The following is an 18,808-nucleotide window of genomic DNA, read 5'->3' as shown; positions in this document are numbered from 1 at the left end:
GAGGAGGAGGGTAGCTCAGCCTTACCCATGTGCCCTAGACTTTCCAGTAGGCAACTGTCATCTTCCTCTCCAGAATCCAGTCCTAGGAGAGAAGCCATCCCACCGTCTGAGCATGGCCTTTTCCTACAAAAATTAAAGGCCAAACGTAAAAGAAATATCAAATCCTCCTCTGAATCCTCTTCTCCAGGACAACCTTGCCCCCCTCCCCCCAAACCTCCCACGCCTAGCCTCCCTCCTCCTGAACCGCTCACTCTACCCTAACCCAACCTACCCATTGCACCTCACTATCCCCCTTCAGTGGGCCCTAATGAACTAGCTCCTGTGGACCCAACATGTGAGACCAACTCAGACCCAGATTTTCCATCCCACCCAGACCAGTCCAACAAGGAAGAGGGGAAATTGTCAGGAGAAAAGGTGCCTCGTCCTACCCCACCCCCCTCTGCTCACCTTTTCCCCCCACAGCTGAATTTGACATCCTATTTGGCCAAAGCTAAGAGGGCTATACATGATGTGTATACAGACTCCAGCAAGTCTGTTCCTGATACTCTGGTCCTGGACCAAAACGTTTTTCCTGCTGCTGAGTCTGCATCTCCCGCTGTCCCATTCCCCAGCACTTTTTGTAAGGTCATGCTGGCAGAATAGCAAAACCCAGCCTCCTACAGGCCAGTAAGCAGCTATCCCCCAAAAAACACTACACCCTACCACAGGATGTAACCTCACTCTTAGCGATACCCAGCATTGATGCACTAGTCACACAAATGGCTTCGGGGTGATCCTGACTAATGAAGGCCATGATCAATTGCAATCGTCAGAGGATAGGAAGTGCAACTCCTACCTTAAAAAGATACATGAAGCATCAGCAACGGTCATCAAAGCCTACTAACTCTGTTTTTTCCTGGGCCTCTGTCTTATGGGCCAAAGAACTTATTGCCTTAGTTCCCCCTGAAAAATGTCAAGGCATTAATAAACTGGCAAAATTAATGCTGTCAAAGCATAATAAACCCCACCCAAGGGATGAGGACACCCTCAGTGGTAACAGCATTTCAGAGGCCAAAATAGATTTCAAGGTTTCTGTGGTCCCTCCTCCAGCTTCCAGCAGAACTTGAAGCAATGACACCAGACAGGTAGGGGGCAGATTACTCCTCACCCCCATCTGGATGTCTACCACCCAAGACCAATGGGTGCTAGACACAGTTTCCCTAGGCTTCTCCATAGAATTTATTACCACTCCACTGGATTCCTTCATGGTAACTCCATGATCCTCCAAGCCAGCCAAACGTCACCTGATTACCAAGGCCATACGTTGTCATCTTCAGATTCAGGCAATTGAACAAGTACCATACACAGAAGAATGCTCCAGTTTCTACTCACTGTTATTTCTGGTCCCCCCCAAAAATACATCATGGAGGGCAGTGTTGAACCTCAAACAACTGAACAAGTTTGTTGCAAATAAAAAGTTCAGGATTGAGTGCCTACACGCCATCAAGGAGGCCATTCTACCTCAGGACTTCCTGGCATCGGTAGATCTGTCTGAAGCATACCTACACGTCCCCATCTGTTCTTCCCAGACACGTGTGCCAGTCCTTTGTGTGGTGGATCGCCCCGGCCATTAACAAAGGCCTTCCACTGTCTATTATATGATGCCTTCCAACAAAAAGTTCAAAAAGCAGTTTACACAACCAAAGGGATAAGAAAATGATTCCTTGTCCCAATCTATCCCTCTCTGTAAAATAAACATTTTTTTAAAGGCAAACTATTGAGGGGTTAGTCTTGGAAAGTGTAAAAATGCTTCTTGTTTCCTATTTTTGGTTATTTTTGTTCATAGAACATTCCTTACATGTAATAAATAAAATGTATTTGTGCATCATAGGCATTGGAAGAAAGGAGGTCAACCTTCCATCTACTGATTATGTTTCAACCCAAACCACTCTAGTAGCTGTCTTTTCCTGCCAGTGGTTACTTCCATTCACAGAGCCCCACAAGAAACAAAATGGCTTTAAAGGTGGTTTTTGAAGAGGAGAGTGTGGTTGAAAAGATGGTTCCTCTCCCATTCTACCACTTCATACTGCTTCGGGCTATTTAAGTAGGGTTAAACATATCTAAGAATAATTCAAGGGGGAAATAGGAAGATGATTAAATAAGCAGAGCCACTAACAGCTGAGAACTGCAGTCAGTCAATAAGGCTATCGTGACAGAGAAAAGCTGGTTAATCGTATATATCATAAATGCTTTTGTTTAATTAGTTAAATAAATTAAGTGTACTTTAACTGGTTTCAATCTACACTTCAGCTTTTATAGGCTAGTTGATGCTGGAGGAGGAGCTTCAGACTTGTATGTTCACAGAGCCTCCAAGACTTAACTGATAACTTTTATAGGTAGCTGATTTCTGCTAATTTCTGGATGGGGATCTCAAATCTATAAGTGGACAGGAAACAAAAAGTTCAGCGTGCAGAATGATTGCTGGGAAATGTGCATATTTCATATTTTTTGGATTAATTCTCATCAGCTTTAAAATGGTAAGTCAAAGTGGTTTGTTTCCTTACCATTTTCCAGGAATGATTGGCTCCTGTGTTTCCTCCCTTTTAATTATTTCAGCCTAAAACTTGCTGTCTGCTCTGATTTTCATTTTAAAAATACAATTAATCTAAAAGTATTGAATTGGCCTTACCGCTTAAATATAAGAGATGTAAAAGGAACATCTCTGAAGACAGGACATTGATCTTAAACATGTTTGATTATTTAAGATCAATGTATAGTTTTAAACAGCTAAGCTTGTTTTATTTCTTCTGTACAGAGTTCAGTAATGAAGAGCTTTGTGCAACTTGAAAGATGTTAGGTGTAATTATACAATGAAGTCTGCAACATGGATTTATGTTATTTTCTCTGCATTATTTGGGTACTCTCCTCTTGTAGGACTATATGAGAGGAAAGTATGTCATTACTGTAATTTTAGAACAAGGGCAGCTCTCAATCCACAAAACAGTTTAAAGATATACTGTACATGGCTGGAAGCTGATTTAACTTGTGGCCTTAACAATGATTTATCCCCACTTCTGGAACTTGTTATTGTTGTACAAATGCTGCATAGCAAGCAGAGTAACCGTGAGAACAGTTTGGTTTGAAATACAAATGTATTTTAAAGAGGTCTAAAAATATCCAAATAAATTTGGAGAATTGTTGCACCGATTACAGTTCAGCTTTCTAAGTATGTTGTCTGCTTTTACTCCACTGTGTCACTGTTCAGAAGTAAATTTAGTCAGGTAGTTTGCTTTGGTTAATCCAAATGTACTTTCGTCCAGTAGACTTAATTGGTTTGTTGATCAGGCCAAAGTTTTGTAATGCCACCATTTAAAAACTTTTTTTTTGCTCTGATCCATATATTTTAATGGTTAACTAGTCCCATAAAACAACTGGTGTCCCCCTGATTCACATATTCATCCCTATTCATAGGGCTTGGATAAGCATCATGGAACAGATGGGGAGGTGTACCCAGATATACAGCCACATCAGCAATATGCTTGTTTGTGTGTGTGGATTTTTTTTACGAGGTGAAGGGAGATTATGTGGACAAAACTTCCAGTGAAAATAGTGGGACAGATATCCAAGTAATGTGTTCAGTAGCAGCATGCCAGTCTGTCAACAACTGGAAACTGTCCATTTCTAGATCAATAGACAGATTCAGAAGGGGAAGGTGAACTAGTAATGTGATCTGCATACCTTTGCCAAATTGTATTAATAGTTTGTAGCTGCATGTTTGACAGAATACAATTATAGTGTGCTAGTTGTTCTCTTTATTTTGCTTAAAGAAGTCATTGTCTATTGTCTGTATTGGAAAATTTTTAAAAAATCTTTGAAATGTTAAATATTCCCATGTTACTAATTTTCTAAATTTTCTTTTACAGATTATGTCAGCTAACACAGGTAAAATAATAAAGGTATTTTCCTTTGTAGTTTTATTTTTTAAAATTAACAGCATGGGAAAATCAAAGCCCATGTTTGATAGAACATTTAGATCTTTGTAACTTTGGAAACATTTCCCTAAACATTGCTCTTAACTACAAGGTTATTAATATTTGTGCAAATAGCAATAGCACTTAAGGGATAAGGGGACAGGTTCATGTATGGATTGGTAACTGGTTGAAGGACAGGAAATAGATGGTAGGAATAAATGGACAGTTATCACAATGGAGAGAAGTAAGAAGTGGGGTCCCCCAGGGATCCATACTGGGACAAGATTTTAACTGTTATTGTTCAACAGATTTTTAACATTCAATGAGATCAATAATTCCAAAGCCACATCATTCCCAGGAGAAGCAGAAGATCTTCTCAGATTCAAATTTACCATATATGGTAATTATTCAATACATGAATAATGTTTGAAATTGAAATCCTACCCATTTCAAACTGTTATTTTGTTTGGTAAACAATGGGTCTCACCTACTATAAAGACCAGCCCAAGTTAGGTGAAGCATCATTTAAAAAATATTTGATGTGAAGTGAATTGGATTCAAATAATGGCTGACATACTGCACAACATTACATGAGCGTTATAATGTAGTGTTTGTGTAGTTGCACAAGAGCTCTTTTGCACAAGCACAGTTGTATGATAGCATGGCTGTTATTTCCAGTGGCCATATTGGCATGCAACTCCATTTGTACAATTTTTGCGAAATTACATTACAACATGCATATAATGTTGTAATATTGGCATAGTATACTTGGACTTCCAAAAAGCTTTTGACAAAGTTCCCCACCAAAGGCTCTTGAGTAAATTTAGCAGTAATGGAATAAGGGGATAGGTTCATGTGTGGATTGGTAACTGGTTGAAGGACAGGAAACACAGGGCAGGTATAAATGGAGAGTTTTCACAATGGATGGAAGTAAGAAGTGGAGTTCCCCAGAGATTAGTACTGGGACCAGTGCTCTTTAGCTCATTCATAAATGATCTAGAAGTTGGGATAAGCAGTGAAGTGGTCAAATTTGCAGATGACAATAAACTATTTAGTAGTGAAATCCAAAACCAATTGTGAGGAGCTGCAAAAAGCTCTCTCCCAACTGGGGGAGTGGGCAACAAAATGGCAAATGAGGTTCAATGTAAGCAAGTGTAAAGTGATCCATACTGGGGCAAAAAAAACCACCCAACTTCACATATACACTGATGGGATCTGAGCTGTCGGTGACTGACCAGGAGAGAGATCTTGGAGTTGAAAAGGTAGACTCTCAGTAATGCGGTATGAGAACCAGGCTCAGGCAAGTTCGCATAACATGGAAGGGCTAGAAGTACTGGCTCACACTGGGGGTGCCTCCTCACCAGGGACCTCCAGTTTTTCTACTGACTTTTGCCCAGTCATGTGAAGCTGCACTATAGTCATAATGTGGGGAGCAAACTAAGAATGAAAGACAGTGTCTTTTTAAAGGCCATCTAGTGAGTTCTGGCTCTGCTGAGATTTCAGCCAGGGCTTTAATGGGTTATAGCTCTCTCACAACCACAACATCACACTAGCATTCGTATTCCAGGTCATATCTTTAAAAATCAAGGGCAGATAATATATCTCATTCATCCTTCCAAAATACATGAACTAGATCACTTTCCCCCCTCTTTTGCAGATAGGTAACTGGGTCAGTTCTAATCTTGAAGGCTATAAATATGTGTCTTCCATTAACTGCATTTATTTATTTAGTAGTGATGTGTCCCCTGCCTTTTGGCTTCAACAGGGCCACAAAGTGGCTTGCATACAAATAAAGCAGTTAAAATCGAAACATAATATTATAACAAACTAAAACCAAATTAATAGAAAGCAGTAACAGCAAAACACATGAAGAAAGACAGGTATATCTGCACAGCAGACATTCCATGTGACATGGAATCCCTAAGGAATCCTTGGAATTTGGTGAGATGCTGAGAATTTTGTGCTAGAGAAGCAGAACTACAGATCCCAGGGTTTCCAAAAGAGATGGAAAGACAAATAAACCCATTGATATGCCCACAGTCTCCTAGATCATAGCTACTGACTGGACTGTTATGTTACAAGTTAAAGAGATTGGATATGTTTTGCAGGCTTCTCTGTGACCATTTATGATGTGTCATCAAGAAGTGTTTATCTTCAATGGCCCAAATTTCCAGGAGCCTCTTCTTATAGGGCCATGGCAACTCCTATGAATGCAGTGGGGCACTCTGTCTCCATCCATTTCAGTGATGTCACAGTTGTAGGTACTCTAGCCCCACTGTCCCCCAACAGTGTCTATAATGTAAGAGTGGATGCCATTGACAAGAATGGCATTACCCTCGCTGAAGCACAGACCATGCAGTTAACAGGTAAGTGTGGGGTGGTTTAATAAATGAATTGGTTTAATTTTTGCTTCTTTTTATGAAGTGGGATACTATTCCCTGGGCATGCTTACAGAAAATGTCTCATTCTCATATTAATATTTTCTACTGTAGCTTTGAAATAAAAAAGGACAAAGGCTGTATTTCTGGACATTGCCAAACTGCTAAATGCTAAAGTCTTGGGAATAAGACTTATTTAGACTGAGAAGGTGGTTTTTGCACGTATGTACGTACGTACGTACACACACTCACAGGCTGAATATATGTTTTATGCATCAGATAAAGTAGAGTGTTGTCAACAAAAATGTATGGCACAATATGCCAGTCAGTCAGACTGTGTTTATGAGATTCCTGCTGAGTTCTGGGTGGTAGGGAGGAGGATGGTGAGAAAGACAAAGATTAGAAGTAACAACATACTCTCCTGGTCGCACATCTGCAAGCATCTCTGATCTAGAGGTTGCCTGCATAGGAATCCACCCAACCTGTTCTGTCCTATTGGTGTAAAGCAGGAGTTCCCAGGCTTGGGTCCCCAGATGTTACAGGACTAGATCTCCCATCATCCTCATCCACAATGGTTGAAGGGATTATGGGAGTTGTAGGTCAACAATGCCTGGAGACCCAAGGTTGGGAGTAAAGTAAAGTGTGCTATCGAGTCGGTGTCAGCTCCTGGCGACCACAGAGCCCTGTTGTTGTCTTTGGTAGAATACAGGAGGGGTTTACCATTGCCATCTCCCGTGTGGTATGAGAGGATGCCATTCAGCATCTTCCTATATCGCTGCTGCCTGATATAGGTGTTTCCCATAGTCTGGGAAACATACCAGCGGGGTTTCAAATCGGCAACCTCTTGCTCGCTAGGCAAGTTACTTCCCCACTGTGCCATTAGGTGCCTCAAGAATCCCTCTTTGGGAATCCCTCTTGTAAAGACACTTCTGCATTGTATGGCTGCAGTTTTCTTATTTGGCCACAGTTGGGTAATGCCGCTTAAGACTAAAGTGCAGTGTGTCATCCTTTAGGCTGCAAGTTTAAGATGGTGAGTTTCAGTTCAGACATCAATCCTGTAATTTCTTGCTGCTGCTGCTTGTTAATACAACTAACCATCTGGAATTTCAGAGGAAGGATAGTTCCTATAACTATCCCTTTCATACTCCAGAGCAGGGTTTCTTAACCTTGGGGCCCCAGATGTTGTTGGACTACAACTCCCAGAATCCCCAGACATGGCCTTTGTGGCTGGGGATTCTGGGAGCCGTAGTCCAACAACATCTGGGGGCCCAAGGTTAAGAAACCCTGCTCCAGAGTACTGTTGTTTTGCAACCTCCCTTCAGGGGTTCTTCACATAACAAGCCAATCTCAAGTCCCATTTCCTCTTTGCTATTTAAGGAATGGAAATACACTGGACACCCTGAAGTGCACTCCACTCAGCCAGGCCTTCTCTGTTCTCATTGTTAATCCCAAGGGTGATCCAAGTTGGTGAGGGGTCAAATGCTGCTTTGCCCTCCTGGTGAAGGCCAGCCCACTTTTAAAACTGACCCTTGAAAGTGATTCAAGGAGGAGGGAGGCTGGCAGCAAGCCTGTTCTCTGCTCATGCTTGTATCAGACTTTGCAAGGAGTGTGGGGAGAGGCATTCCTTGCAAAGCTCAAATGGGTCAGAGCTGTCCCAGAGAGCTGCTCCAGTGGAAGTGAAGGGGGCATCTTGCTACCCTGCTGCTGCCCCAATAATCTGTTGCTTGAGGCAACCATCTCACCTCACCAAAGGGCTGCCCATTCATTTACTTTCACCCAGGCTTGTGGGTCTGCAAAAAAAAAAAAAAAGTAGCAGCTGCACTCACCCCTTCTAACCTTGACCTTTCTTCTAAACAATTTCTTCAAGAGTTCCAACACCATGCAAGAGAGTTAGGTGTCCCAATCTGAGAAACTCAAGTCTAGAATATGCAATTGCCATGAGTCTTCTCATGCACTTAATGGGGGCATAAACCCACAAAGTAATCCACCCAACCTATTCTGTCCTATTGGTGTAAAGCAGGAGTTCCTAGGCTTGGGTTCCCAGATATTACAGGACTAGATCTCTCATCATCCTCAGCCACAATAGCTGAAGGGATTATGGGATTTGTAGGTCAACAATGCCTGGGGACCCATAATGGATTCTTAAATGTAAAAAACAAACGTATATTGGCTGTATGTCTTTATTTGAATATAATGCAGTGGTCCCTCGACTTACAAACTACTCGACATAAGTATTTTTCGAGTTACAAACGGCAGTTTTAGATCCGGTTTTAGATGCGGTTTTTTCGACTTACAAATTTTTAGATGGGGTTTCCTCGACTTACAAATTTTACATGCGGTTTCCTTGACTTGCCTGCCTGTTTACTGCCTGTTTATTCTTGAAAAGAAATGTTCCTGTGCAGTTTTCAAGCCTTACTGGGGGTCTGGGTCTTTTTTCTAGGCTCCGGAACGCATTAATCCGTTCCCAATGCATTCCTATGGGAAACCGCTTTTCGACTTACGAATTTTTCGACTTACAAATGTGCATTCGGAACGGATTAATTTTGTAAGTAGAGGGACCACTGTAATTCTATATATTTTATTTTATCACTGAAATGTTCAGTGGTTATTTTAATGAAAAACACATTTGCAATGCAGTGGCAATACCTTACTTCAAGAAATATGCGAGATCTGAGTATTTTCTTCCTCATTCCTTACTAACTGCTAGCTACATTCTTTTATTCAATAATGCTTCACAACATTATGGATGCTATAAAAGGGCACATGACTGACTAGCTGGCTGATTTGCACTGACTGAAAGAAAGTCTTGGCTTAACACAGTAGGCATATTGTTCAAGAAACACTCACCATGTTTGTGGAAGTACAGCTCCTGTAATATTGCCAAGGTCTCTGAAACCCTATTCTATTTGCTAAGAAACTGCTAGCTGATTTCAAGGTCAGCTTACACTTTGGATGCCTTGCCATTTTAAAAAATAATTATTTTATTTTATCCTACCTTTTCTCCAGGGGGTCAGGATGACATACACAGATTCTCTTCTCCCCCTTCTGTCCTCACAACAAGCTTGTGAGGTAGGTTAGGCTGAGAGATGGTGATTGGTTCAACATCACCCAGTGGGCTTCAGACTAAGAAGAGATTTCAGTTCATGGTCTCAGTATGACACCACTAACCAATACACCTATATAGAAATTTCAACCCAGGCCTGCAATAACCCTAGTCTGACATGAACTGCCAGACCATATTGGCTTTCCATATGTTTTAGATCACATACATCCATTTTGTTAATTCTTCTCCATTTTCACTGTAACTCAGTGTCCCCCAAATTCTCATAGACACTTTTCCTCTGAATTAAAATAGGAGTGCTAATTTCATTCTTACACCTAGGAAGGTTTCCTTTTAAGAATGAGGATGACCAAACCTAAGAGACACCCACTCTCTATGCTACTGTGTGAGTCAGTGGCCTATGTGTTGTGCAGCCATAGGAGAGTGGAAGAAGGGTTGTACCTTCACAGAAAGATGGTAGCATACCTGCAGTGAAGGCTTATTCTTCATCGTAGTGCAGGTGGAAGGGGATGGGGAAGGGATTTTCGCTTCTCTCCCCTCCCTCTAAAAGTCTTTTTTGCTTGCAGAAATATGTTCCTGGGGGTTGCACAGGCCTTCTGTGGTCTATGAATCTGATGTAGGGTTTCATCTTACATACTGTATGGAGAATATGTATTGCATCATGCTCCAGCATGATCTCATGACCTGGATGTTACACTAGGATGACAAGCAGAACCCAAACTCTCTTTATACTGGTACCAGTACCCTGAATCGACAGTGATCCAGTGGCTACCAGTAGACACTATACATGGAAGAGCAGCACTGTGTCACATGGCACAAAACCACATGGAGAGGGAGCCACACAAGACCACTGTGCTCTAATAACCAGCAAAATCCCCTTTCCCCTCTTGTCCCTAAACCTGAAGCAAGGCTGTGCCAACCTCCTGGATTCTGATGGAGCTAAAACATTCTCCATGAGAATGGAGTACATGTGTGTCAGATATGGCCCTCCCCATGTTCCTATTCATCTGCAAGAATGTTGTCTGACCCTGCTAAATTAAAACATGCTACCAACAGAACAGAAGATGTAAAAAGGAACTCATCAAAAGCACACCTTTCTGAGGTGATGCTCATGGAATAATTTGCCATAATGCACAAGTCATGCCCTTGAATGTTGAGATGTCTGTTGATTGTAAAATGACCATGTTCTCTCCCCCCCCCCCGCCTTTTTAAGCTCCTGAGATCCCTGCTATTGAACAAGCTTATTCAAAACTGAGTAACAGTATCACAGTGGAATGGGCAGCTGTCACAGGAGCATCCAGTTACTTGCTGACAGCACGGGATGGAGAGTCATTCATTGAAACAATAGTCACAAATTCTCCAGGCACTGTCACAGGGTTGAAGGCTGCTACACTGTATAAAATCACCATCCAATCCATAAATGCTGGAGGAAGAAGCCAGCCTTCACCTTCAAAGAAGGCAAAGACAGGTACCTTTTTAATCTGATTTGGAAATTGCAGCATTATTTGATACTATGTTAAGCATACATTGGCTTAACAACACTTTTCCTCAACCCATTTCAGTCTGGTTGTTAATCTGGATTTGGACTAAAGACTACACTAATGGTCTTGACTGCCTATTTATTTCTATGAGTCAACAAAGGGGATACCTCTTTGTTGATGCATTTCACCCATTGTCTTTTGACAATGAGGATCATCACAGCTTTGTTGAAGCATCTTCAAACTCTAGGCCTTTGTGGGCAGCATTAAACTTTCTCTGCTCATTTTTTTGTCTGGACCTTTTTAGAGAGTGGTACTTGATGAATGTAACTCAACATCACTAACATTTTCTTTGGAGTACCTCAGAAGTCACTCTTGTCACTAACGTTTAATTTATTTTAATATGAATCTCCTGGAAGAGATCATCCAGACTCTTGGAATGAGGTATAATTGCTATGTTGATGACACCCCCCTCTATATGTTGTTAATTAACAATCTGGCAGTATCAATATCAGTTCTGACCAATGTTTAGGAACTGTGGCCCTATTGAATGGATGAGGTTAAATGGATTGACATTACATTCAGTCAAGATGAAAGAGCTGAATGCTTTCAGAAGTTGAAATGCTTGTGACAGATAAGGTTGCTATACCTTGATCAACAAATTCATTTGGGGAGTGCTTTTGGACCTGGCCATGAGCCTAGGACTTCAGGTGATAGCTGTGTCTAGGAGCATTTTGTATCTATGTGCTGGTTGAATCCCCTCCTGGAAAATGGGGCTCTAACTACCATCAACTTAATAGCTTTAAGAACTGTTAGAATGCACTCCACATTGGGTCTGTCTTTGAAGGTGTTTTAGTTGCTGCTGCAGAAGGCCATTGCCTATCTTCTTATAAGAGCTGATAGACAAGCACATAAAATAGTTTGCAGCAACTTAACTGACTTGCAGTTCATTTTCTGGGTACAATGAAAATAATTCATTTTGACTTAGAAACCCCTATGCAATTTGTTCCTCTCCCTGTACAAGCCTCCTCCATCATTCACTACTGTCTTCCAGGGATAGCGAAACCATGAACACATTGGAATCCCATTCCCATACATTTTAAACAGAATTGTGGCTGTTTAGACAGGCTATTGATAATTGATGGGTGCTTATGTTTTGTTTTGTACTTGGATATGTATACATAAGATAGAAGACCCTATAATGTGGCTAATCTAGACTTCAATCTTGTCCACACTTCATCTCATTAGACCTAACATATATTTGCCATTCACAGTGCTGGCTGCACCAATTGTCATGGCAAGTTCCCCGAGTTACAACAACATTGTGGTGAGCTGGAGAGTGGTATATATGGCTGTTGGATTCTTTGTGTCCATCATGAGATCAGATGGTCTGGGCAACATGCTGAAAGAAAACACCACCAACACCTCCTTGATATTTTCTAATTTAGATTCAGGAACTCTCTATACCATCAAGGCCCATGCTTGGGATGTCAACTGGATTCCCGGGGATGACTTCACATACAACCAAAGAACAAGTAAGGGGCAAACCGCTCCCTTGGCTTATATGTGAATGTCTTGACAAGCAATATTCAGCTTTTAATCAAGGTGGCAATTATTAAATAAAAGTTCTTATAAACTACTTGCAGACTTAACCTTGAGAAGTGTCTCAATTGCTCTTTTAGGTTCAATATACTGTATATACCTGAACCCAAGACTAGTCCCTCACCCAAGTTTTTTTGATATTAGAAATTAAGAGCTTAATTAGAAATTAGAAATCAAGCTCTTGATATTAGAAATCAAGAGTTGTCCTGCTTTTGAGTAAATGCAGGTATAAGTTACCCCTGCTAACTAAGCAAAGAGGCATCTTTCAAAGTGGTGATTATCTTTATATTGAGCAGCGGGAGAGCAACTGGCCCTATCCAACCCCAGCACAGCATCCTTCCAGTGGCTTTTGCTAGTATATGCCTTATGTTTCTTTTTAGAATGTGAGCGCTTTGGGGACAGGGGACCATCTTCTTGATATATTATTTATTTTTCTATGTAAACCACTTTGAGAACTTTGGTTGACAAGTGGTATATAAATATTGTAGTAGTATTTAACATCTACTTTTAAAGGGGGTCATCTTAAATTCAGAGTCAGGTGAATACGCTATAAAGAAATGCTAGCAACTGTGAAAAAAGAGTGAAAATATCACCCCTTTGTCTTTTTAAAATCACAGTCATAGAACCATTTACCTAAAGCAAACTCAATACTATAGGTCAAATATACAGTTTGAATTAAAAACTGCTATTCACTCTTCTTTCTATTTAAGAAAGTATTTGTTTCTCTCTTTTATAGGACCTCAGGCACCAGCAGATGTTCAACTGGCTTTTGACAGTGGAGCACTGAGAGCTACTATTTCGTGCACACCAACAGAAGGAGCATCTAGTTACATCATGGCAGCCCATAGTGGTACCACCAAGCTGAACTGTAGTACAACCTCCAGTTCTTGCATTATACCATCACTTGACTGTGGGGCCCAATATTCCTTGTCTGTCGTAGCAAGGAATGAGGCTGGATCAAGCACACCTACAGAGCCTGTGTCTTTCAAAACTAGTATGTGAATTACAATAATCCCAAGTACCATTTTGGCTGCATGGAGAAATGTATGATGGGACATACTTTGTCACCGGCTTGTCACATTTGTCAGCTGACAATAACTGCCAGGAAAAGAAAGTTTCTTTTAAAACGTGTTAATTTAGGGGAAAGACAACTAGATAGAGACATGATAGACATTTATTCAATTATTAATCTTGCAGAGAGAATGGACAGAAAGAGATAACTCTGGAATTTGAGGTCAGTCAGTGAAACTGATTAGCAGTACATTGAGGAAAAATAAAATAAAGTACCTCTCACATTGTGAAAGTAACTTACAGAATTGTCTGCCACAAGGTATGATGATAGCCACTAACTAAATGTCTTTTAAATTTATGATAAACTAATTGAGGAAATCTTTATCAATGGATATTAGTCGTAATAATTAATTGAGTCTCTGTGTTCAGAGGCAGAATGCTTCTGAATACCAGTACCAGATGCTGGGGACAATAACAAAGGGAAATTTTTGTCTTTATTCATGGGCTTCCAGGAGTCACCTGCTTGACCACTCACTGCTAGAGACAAGATGTTGGACTAGAAGGATCTTTTGTCTGATCCAGTGAGACTCGTTTTATGTCCATGTAAGAGGACAGCAAGATTATTTGAAGTCAACCAGAAAACTATATCAGGAACTGTTTGTGTTGGATCATTTATGAGACACTTTTGCAATAGGGATGTGCATGGAATTCACCTGAATTTGATTCAAATCTAGTTAAAATCTATTTGATTTGGAACCATTGAACAGAATGGAGATTTGTTCGAATCAATTCAAATTAGAGTGCTGGACTAGGACTGGGGAGACCCGAGTTCAAATCCCCATTCAGCCATGAAACTAGCTGGGTGACTCTGGGCCAGTCACTTCTCTCTCAACCTAACCTACTTCACAGGGTTGTTGTGAAAGAGAAACTCAAGTATGTAGTACACCGCTCTGGGGCGGTATGGGCAAATTCACTCGAATTCAACTTGATTCAAATTTGGGCTGATTTGAATCAATTTTAATGAATCTCCACTCTGTTCAATGGTTCTGAATCAATTTGAATTTGAATTGAATTTGGGCAAATGCATGCACATCTCAGGGTCAGATCTAATCCACATGTAATCCTTGCAATCTACACATGCTGGAGTCTTAAAGCTATCCATATACTTCACCTGTCTACCTTCATTTGGACTGCACGGGTTATTGCAAGACTAGGGAGTGCTATGCAATCTGCGCAGAACTCAAAATGTAGATATGGGAGGAAAAGTAACCAGTTCTGCTCTCCATTCATAGTTCATGTTTGATGTTAATGTACTAAAACTTCAGGCTGTTTTTAAATTGACCTTTGATTATGTCAGAGCTGGTATTGTCTCATGCCAATGGTGATATATATATATTTCATACATTGCATGACTACACAATTTTGCATATTTGCCTGCTCAATTTCAGTAGACTTTCTATGTGCTTAAAACCAAGTGCAACTATGATCTTGCAAGCATTGACAAAAAAATGTAAACAGTGTGGCAAAAGCGCTAAGAGGATGGTTGAAACAAAATCTTACCTATCTCTAGGAAGTTAGTTCTCGCCTGAGGATAATAACATGATAACCTGGATTGATCCTGCAGTGACTCTCATTAGCTCGGTGGTTGGAGAGAAGAACAGCACAAATTGAGACCTTCAGTGTATGCAGAGTTTAGGGATCAGGATCAGATGTGCAAAATGCACATTCACTCTATGAAACATGTGCCTGCCAAAAAGGGATTCCCTAAATGTCTCACTGATTTTATATGTTTAAAAGTTGCTTTTGAATGTAACAGAACGGGAAACGTTATAACCTATTTTTATTGAACACTTAATTTTGCAGTCCCTTGTGCTCCAGAAAGTATAACGATTGAAGAAGATGAGCCAGGCAATTTGGCAGTGTCATGGTCAGATGTAAACCTAGGCGATTATTATGTGGTCTTTGTGAAAAGTGACGATGGCTTGGAGGTACACTGCAACACATCACAGACCCAGTGTCACTTCCAATCAGACTGCGGTTTCACGTATTTCATTAGCGTCTTTGCCTATAACAAGGCAGGGCAGAGCCCCTTAGGTGACATATTTAACTATACCACTGGTAAGTACCGATTGGTAGAGACAGGTGTATGGTAAATTTGTGTGGACATTAAAAAAAAATGAACTGACTGATAGAATAAATGTGTAGCGTATATAATCTTTAAAAGATGAAATAGATATGTAGTGTATATAACCTTATAAAGGTGAAATGCCATCAAGGGATTTATTTCAAGATATTTGACGTTAGGTGCATCTTTATGTAATTGTTAGTTGTTAAGGCAGAATCTACAGCTTTCCAAGATTAAAGGCAACCCTACTGGCTCTTTGTACCATCTGATCAATGCTTAGTTGAGAATTGCCGTACCACCCTCTGACCAAATGCAGCAGTGGTGCTAAGGTGCTACAGAGAGCAGACTGGCAGTTCACCCCTCCAGTAAAATGCTTTCTATACAATTGATATGGTTCCTGCTCAAACCCTGACACCATATAGTGACCTCACATAAGAGGCCCTCAGGCACCAGCAGATGTTCAACTGGCTTTTGACAGTGGACAACTGAGAGCTACTATTTCTTGCACACCAACAGAAGGAGCATTAACAGAATAATCTCTAACATTATCTTACTAAAAATAAACACTGTTGACTTTTCTTCTTTTTTATTAGCACCTTGCTGTCCCAGTGACTTTAACCCAGTGTTTGTGTCCAGTGACACTATTCAGATTGTCTGGTCTCCTGTCCGTGGTGCTGAAATGTATGAAACAAAAGCTGTTGATTGGACCAGTGAGCTGCTATGCAATGACACTGCTACAGTTTGTACCTTGTCTGCACTGCAGTGCAACACCCAGTTCAATGTCACTGTCTATTCATTCAGTGAAATTAGGGGCAGCAACACATCATGTGCATCTAAACATGTGGCAACAGGTATGATTCCAATTTACATTCCTTTTATACAAGACAGCAGTTAAGAGCTAAGTCTAGCGCTATGCAAAGCCTTGATGGCTTATTCAGAGATTTGGTTCAATTTGAACTGGTTCAATCTGATCTGGTTCAATCTAAATGAAACCACCATCTGGATTGGCTTCCATCAGAGTGGATCAGGCAGCTTTGGGTCTGCCACTCAAGCTTAAGGTGCTTACCAGACTGGGCAGCAGACAGGCGGGCAGATTCCTGTTGACAAGGAGGCAGCAATTCACATGTGGTTTCACTTTTAAAGAGATTCTCTCTTGGCATGTTTTCTTGGCAAACCACTGTAGGAATTATTTTTCTGTTGAAAAGCAGTTTTAAAAATATCCTTAGTAGTAGTGGCGGTAGCAGTAGCAGCAGCATGGGTGTCTGTCTGCAGGATTTTTTCCAGGGGCAGGGGGAAGCTAACAATCCAATACCCCCCTCTCTGGGAGTATGCCCCACTGAATTAAATGGAAACAGGTTCAGCCTGGGGGTGGGGACTGCCCCATGCCCCCCCTCCAGCTGCCCATGAGTAGTGGTAGCAGAACAACAACAAAGAAGTTCAAATAGCATTAGATTTCTTCTTTTTAAAAATCTGGTCTCTGTATTACATTCTCAGTAGACTCATGTTTTATAGTTAGATTGCTGGGTCCCTCTGCAGGTACCGAGATGAAATACTTGCACTCTTGCCCCTATGAAAACTTCTTACACATACAAAACGAGCATGTAGGGAAAAGGTTCTAGCCAAATCTTTTCTCTGACATTCTAGTTTCTAAATGTGCAGGGAGTTTTTTGTTTATTTTACATGCTCCCTGTATGCAGCCTTCAGGGGCGGAGCCACCGTTGGGCGAACGGGTTCAAAGAACCCGGGCTACCACCAATCAGGGGCCACAAGCGTGGCCCCAAACACACACACCCCGCGTCTGACGTCAGATGTGGGGGGCGTTATTTCAGTCCCAAATGGGGTCGCGCAGCCCCGTTTGGGGCCAAAATCAGCCCATGCTGCATTGGCAGTGCAGCCAGAGTGACTCTCCCTGCCTTAAAGGTAGGGAGAGCCACTCCTGGTCTCACTGCCAATGTAGTGAGGCTGATCGATCTCCCTCCCAAATGGGGCCGTGCGGCCCTGTTTAGGAGAGAGATCAGCCCACGCTGCATTGGAATCACTCTGGCCCACGCTGCCCAATTGGCAGCACAGGCCAATCTCCCTTCTAAACGGAGCCGCGCAGCCACATTTGGGAGGGAAACCACATCCCTCACGTCTGACGTCAGATGTGAGGGCGTGGCTAGCAAGGCCTCTGCATCTGACATCAGATGCAGGGCCAGGGGGCCATGGCAGTAGCCGCACACGGGCCGCCACCAGCCTCCCTACGCTGCCAGCAGCCTTCATAAACCTCAAGTCTGCATTTGACTATTTCCGAAGCCAAACTGTGGGAAAAGCTAGAAGCCTCTTTGAACGTTCGGTGCCTGCTCTCTCATTCATACCCTCTGTGATGGCATGTCCCAGAAAGTCAGGTGCAACCTTCAAGGTCATCAGACAAGTGCCATCCACAGCTGTAAGGGCATCATATAAAGCTGCATACTTGCCCCATTCCTATTGAACTGCTATATAAACACCATGGTGGGCCACTTAAGTAATCTGGACTTTCACCCCTCTCTCCAAGTTTCCATACTGCTTTATGCAGATGACGTGACAATTCTCTCCAGGATCCCCATAGGCCTTAGAAGATCTCTGGGGGTGCTTACGCATTACTGTAAGGAGGACCACCTGGAAATAGACTACACAAAACCAAAATCATGGCCTTTGCCAGGAGACCAAAGATACATTCCTGACACATAACAGAGACACAATCGAGCAGGTCTCATGCTTTAAAGACCTGGGGTCTTTAAAGACCTCTTTTATGCATCTGGCACCAGGAAGGCCCATGGCAGATGCTGCCCAAAACACCCAGAGAAGTGCTAAAATTATTAGGTCAAAAAGAGGCTAAGACATACCTGCAGCTCTTAAACCATTTGCCAAGTTGCTGCTGCAACTTCTCTACGGAGCCCAGCCAGGCCCCTTCTCCAACATCACCCCACTAGAGCTCGTCCAGTCCAAATTCCTAAAAGCAGTATTCCAGATAGCCTGTTGTATTTCCAATGCGGCAAGCCTGGTGAAAATGGATGTCAGAGTATGGCTGTCCATAATTTCTGGCCAAGACTATCCTCTTTCTCAATGGGCCTAGCCCCGCTAATGCTGGAGGAGGAATACCAGTCCATATGGAAGCTAACTCTGTTGGCAAAACTATAATCTCTTGGGCTCTCCTCGCTCTACCTACATTCCCTGGGATA

The 18,808-nt window shown here is 41.8% G+C and overlaps 1 protein-coding gene across 1 annotated transcript in view; it reads left to right on the top strand.

Annotated features, from left to right (window-relative positions):
- The window catches only part of FNDC7 (fibronectin type III domain containing 7), a 32,983-nt gene that overhangs the window by 3,342 nt on the left and 10,833 nt on the right, over positions 1-18,808 (top strand). The window contains exons 2-9 of the mRNA XM_053250345.1: positions 2,376-2,516; positions 3,903-3,921; positions 6,059-6,316; positions 10,603-10,857; positions 12,142-12,402; positions 13,206-13,463; positions 15,344-15,598; positions 16,199-16,456. Of these exons, the coding sequence (XP_053106320.1) occupies positions 2,454-2,516; positions 3,903-3,921; positions 6,059-6,316; positions 10,603-10,857; positions 12,142-12,402; positions 13,206-13,463; positions 15,344-15,598; positions 16,199-16,456 (1,627 nt within the window). The 5' untranslated portion in view covers positions 2,376-2,453. The remainder of the gene's footprint in view (positions 1-2,375; positions 2,517-3,902; positions 3,922-6,058; positions 6,317-10,602; positions 10,858-12,141; positions 12,403-13,205; positions 13,464-15,343; positions 15,599-16,198; positions 16,457-18,808) is intronic.

This window comes from Hemicordylus capensis, chromosome 4 (assembly GCF_027244095.1).
Source record: "Hemicordylus capensis ecotype Gifberg chromosome 4, rHemCap1.1.pri, whole genome shotgun sequence".
NCBI lineage: Eukaryota > Metazoa > Chordata > Lepidosauria > Squamata > Cordylidae > Hemicordylus > Hemicordylus capensis.
This window is presented reverse-complemented; position numbering and strand designations above follow the sequence as displayed.